General features: G+C 35.9%; 1 protein-coding gene across 1 annotated transcript; it reads right to left on the bottom strand.

Annotated features, from left to right (window-relative positions):
• Positions 1-4,118: 4,118 nt before the first annotated feature.
• Positions 4,119-4,712, bottom strand: LOC150093804 (general transcription factor II-I repeat domain-containing protein 2-like). The gene has a single exon (XM_090412519.1). It carries the CDS (start codon positions 4,710-4,712, stop codon positions 4,119-4,121), a length of 594 nt encoding a protein of 197 aa, XP_090268645.1.
• Between the last annotated feature and the right edge of the window lie 275 nt (positions 4,713-4,987).

A 4,987-nucleotide genomic window follows, 5' to 3' on the forward strand; every position in this document is an offset into this window, starting at 1 on the left:
TGTATTGAGCACCTCGGAATACATCATAATCATCTAAATTGTTTTTAGTTTAAAAAAAAAACTCATTTGTTGACCAATTATACCTTTGATTACTCTCATATCTATTAAAAACATGAATATGCAAAGTTATGAAATATAATGGAAATATTTCTTCATCAGCGATCTCCTTTATAGGTTCTTTCTCATTGAGCTGCTTTTATTTCAAATACTAATCTTCTGGGGGTTTACTAATTTCCTTTTCACTATGATTTCAGAACTTAAAATGTCTCTCAATCTAATATTCAAATTCTTATATTCATAGCTGTGTTTAAGTTGTATTCATCTACAGCCACCTTATCCAACCGTGCATTCAAGAGGACGAATGATCAATATTTGCTCTTCAATTAGAAAGAGGAGTTCGAATCTACCTCGAACCAAAAGTATCTTTATAAGGACATTTATTTGAATATTAAGTTAGTTTCATAAGGAATTGGAAAAGATTTCATCTGAAGAAAATGAACTACTGTAGAACACACACACACACACAATCTATATCTATATATATATCTTGGTACCTAATCCTAATAGGATATGTTACTATCTGAAATAATGTGGGTTCTATGGGTAATTTTTTTGAGTTTACGGGATGAGAAACCCAAGTCATCCGGAAAAAAACGTCCGCTTGCCCGTGCCAGAGATCCATTCTTGAAGTTTGGGTTATGTTTCGGATCTTTAAATTTGTACTGAGGTTTGAGGACAATAAGTGATATATTGTCCTCAAGGAAGGCTCTGCTAGGCTTTACGGAAATTTAATTAAAAACGAGAACACCGTGTTAAATGTGAAATATAAAGGTTAAAAATGAAACCGAAATTCTAATAAACATGGTGTTTCTGCCTAAGAAATCTACATAAGTTCTTCTTATGTAGAGTTCTTATATATACAGTGTATATATATATATATATATATATATATATATATATATATATATATAAGGAGTGGGCGAGGCCATTTTAGCACTATTTAACTTTTGGAGACTGAGTGACAGTTCAATCTCCACTGTTACCTAATCAGAGATAGCTGGCCCAAGGCTGTCACTAATTAAGCGGCACGCAGTGAAAAGAGACGGCTCAACAAGAGTGCCAGTATCTCGTGGTTTCTAACCCTATCAGAATATATTTAATGTCTGAAATAATGTGGGTTCTATGTCGATTTTCTTGAGTTTACGGGACGAAAAACCCGAGTTTTCCAGGAGAAAAAATCCGCTTGCCCTGTCCCAGAGATCGACTAACTCGGGAACCAGTCGAAAAAAGGCTTAGAAAAAACAATTTCCTATAGTCGCCGACTAGATTCGAAAGCAAGTCTTCCTTCTGCGGTCAAGCGCCATGGCGTGCAAACGCCACATCCACTGAGATACACAGGCTCTTATAACATTGTATATATTGTTCTTATAATATTGTATATATAATGCTTGAAACGTGTATATGGTAGTTTCTATCATTGAAAATGTAATGTGCAGTGTCAAAATTTTCGGATGTAGTGCATCCGTATGGTTAACACACTAATGCTTTCATGGGATCCCAGAGAAAGGTTCAAGTCGAGAAATCTATCTAGCCAAGGATTATTTTATACCTAGGAAATGTTATTAATGTAGAATACCTCTCCGCCTTCTATTTAGAGAGTACTGAATTGTTGTTATTATTAAGAGAGACCTCCAGGGAGTCAGAGATTCATCGAGGGAGGCCACATACTGCACACACCAGCTATCATAGTTATTCTTGAATTCATTCATACTGTTTGCACTACACATCCAATGGCAATCCATTCCTATTAGGGCCCATTCTCTGAGAGAAAAATCTATCTCTCACCCCTTCTTAGTGGCCTTCATTCTCAGCTTCCAAGGATTCCCTCTTGTCCTTTCCACACTCTCCATAAATTAAAAAATTCCAATTGAAATCCTGTATGATGACCCTTTCAGAAGTTCATAAGTCTCATATCATCCCCTCTTTCTCCTCTTTGCTAGTAAAAACAAATTCTCAATCTGCTTTTAATCAGTATTCTACAATCATGATATCATTTTTAACACTCTCCTTTGTATTCTATCCATTATATCAGAATCACAACGGAGACCAGACCTATGCACAATAGTCTAAGTGAGGTCTTATCAAGGCCTTGTAAAGAGGCTAAATAACATCCTTATCTTTACACGTGAGCGTTCGTTTCAGCATTACTATTAACCTTTGTATTTGCATCTTTCCCACATGGTCCCTAAACTTCAGCTTCCTTCTATTCATACTCCAAGATCCCTAGCGTCATCAGTTTATTCTACCCTAATCCCACCAATATAATACGACATTGGATATCTAATCATGCCGAAGTGAATGACTTTACATTGAACTGACACCGATTTCCCATGTCCACAATTCCAACCTATTCAAATCATTCTGCAAGAACACTGCATATCAGCAGCATTCCTGATTGCCTTACCTATCTTTGCATCACCAGAATAGCTGTATCTCGCTTGTCAAATCCTCCTGAATATCATTAGTGTACAGATGGAATAACAGTGAACCAAGCACTGATCCTTGTGGTACACCACCTCTTAAATCTTGCAGACTCACATCTGCCATATACTAATTTTTTGATATCTGTCACTCAGCCATCCTCTTATCCATGCTAATATTCTATAACCTAAACCCATTTTCTCCAATTTATACAACAGTCTACCATACTGTATTCTGTTAAAAGCCTTAGCAAAATCCAAAATTGTCAAGATGTATCCATTCCCATTGACTAGTTCAATTGTAACATTTTTATAGAATGTGAGCAAATTGCTAAAACATGACCTCCGTTAGTAAACCGATGTTGTTCATTGCAAAATAGAGATTCGCTGTCAACATATTTCTGAATGCGAGCCCAAACCGATATTTACAAAATCTTCATTACTATTCTTGAGATACCAATTGGTTCGATGGTTAGATACATCGGTCTTTGCACAACCCTTGTGCAACAGAATTACCATACATTCCTTTCATTTCTATAGAATTTTCCCTGTTCTGAGACTCTATTAAACAACCTGGTAAAAGGAATGACAAGTTCAGCTGAACACTCTTTTAGCACACGTGCTGATATCCCATCAGTCCCTATTGCCGAATTCTTATTCAATTTGTGATTTTAATACCTCGTTCTCATGTACTTTCGTCATCTAGTGAAGAGGTAACAGTGAGCTCAATGTTGCGTACATCAGGTTGATAGCTTTTAAAAAATGGGCATTCATTAACTGAACAACCTCTTCTGCATCTGTAACCCTCACGTCTTCTGTATTTAGAAGAGTTATTCTTTCATATTCATTCTTTCTTTTATTTGCAGCATATCGATAGTATTCTTGTGGGTTGTCTTAACATTCAGAACAAGTTTCTTTTCATATTCAGACTTTGCTTTCTGTACAGCAGTTGTAACTATTCTAGCTTACTGCTTACAACGTTCATAACGGACGTCATCCTTATGCACACGGTATTCTTTCCAAATATTCCTTTTCTTACGTATCTCTTGCTTAATAAGAATACATATCCATTTGATTCCTCCCTATTTATTCTTCGAGATCTTGTGACACATTTTGATATCGCATCCTTTAAGTATTGTTTAAATGCTTCCCATGCACTGTCGATATTCTTTCCATCCAGCAACTGATCCCATTCCACTGAACTCAGTATACTCCTCAGTTGGTCATAATTTCCTGCTTTGTATCAAGCATCTAACCTTTTATGAATGGAACATTCATAAACTTAGTCACTTCCCAAGTGAGTACCACATGATCACTGTCACCAACCAGAACCAGAATAGTTACATCTTTAAAAGGAATGACAAGTGCAAAACGCCGTCTGACAAACTCTTTGCCTTCGAGTTTCTTCTGTCACATGCTGCTTGAGGAAGTTGTCCCTCAGTAGGTCAATAAATGCATTTTCATTCTTCTCATGAGATTCTACTACTACTCAATCAATATTTGAATAATTAGTCTCCCATTATGATTACGCTTTTCGCGCTCATCTTTTCTATTAGGTGATGCATTACTTCATCACTAGCTACCGATCCACCATGTCTGTAATAATATTCCGTTATGTAATTGATCTTTAGATTCCTGTTAGATGTCTACTAAAAATGCTAAATCAGTTTGAAACTTTTCATCCTCCAATTCTTTAATGGTAATACCTTTAATGCCCAAGAAAATTTTCACTTGAGCATTAAAATCGCTTGAGCATTTGATCTCTACTAAGTCACCTAATTTCACAATGGTACAATAAGTCCCCATATTCGGTTTCGAGATCTTGCAAAAATTCTTTGAATTCCCTTTTGTCAACCCTTTGCTTTTTATGAAATGAATGGCCTTTGTTACTACATTAATGATGCTGTTCATCTTGAGTGACTTCGCATGTAGATTTTCCATATGAATGAAGCAGTGGCGCACAATTAAAGTATTTGGGCTTAATTGACGTTTCTTAAATTCATTCTTAATCAGAGCCACGAACCCTTTTTCACGACCTACCATGGATGGAGCATAATCTGTAGCGAGACCACTCAGTTTTTCATCCAGTAAATCGAAATCCTTTAATGCTGAATTGACCATTTCAAATAAATCTTCAGCTTTAGTGAATGAAGTCCCCTTCATTGATTTCCAAGCAAGAAATTCTTCTCGTATATTGAAATCTTTAGTTATTCCCCCTATAAATATAGCCATTTGTGCAGTATTTGACAGATCAGTAGTCTCTGCTGAATCTACTTTCAAAGATGTTTGGATGGTATCAGCGATATCTTTAATATGTTCAGAAACAGTTCTTCTTGATAGATTAATATTTTAAAACAAACTCAGTTTTTCTGGACATAAAATCTCGACGGCATAAGGATGCAATCTTTCACAAACTCACCTTCATTATGGTTTTAAGTTTTTTAGCAATTTGTTCACGCAACGCATAAGTAGCTTGAGTTACAGATGGTCTTTCCTGAATAAGCTTT

This window comes from Typopeltis vanoorti, chromosome 23 (assembly GCF_054136105.1).
Source record: "Typopeltis vanoorti isolate ZY-2024b chromosome 23, IOZ_Tvanoo_1.0, whole genome shotgun sequence".
Taxonomy (NCBI): domain Eukaryota; kingdom Metazoa; phylum Arthropoda; class Arachnida; order Uropygi; family Thelyphonidae; genus Typopeltis; species Typopeltis vanoorti.

What these genes read in the sequence shown, in the direction of transcription:
- LOC150093804 (XM_090412519.1), bottom strand. Translation starts at nt 4,712, where the DNA reads ATGGCTATATTTATAGGGGGAATAACTAAAGATTTCAATATACGAGAA.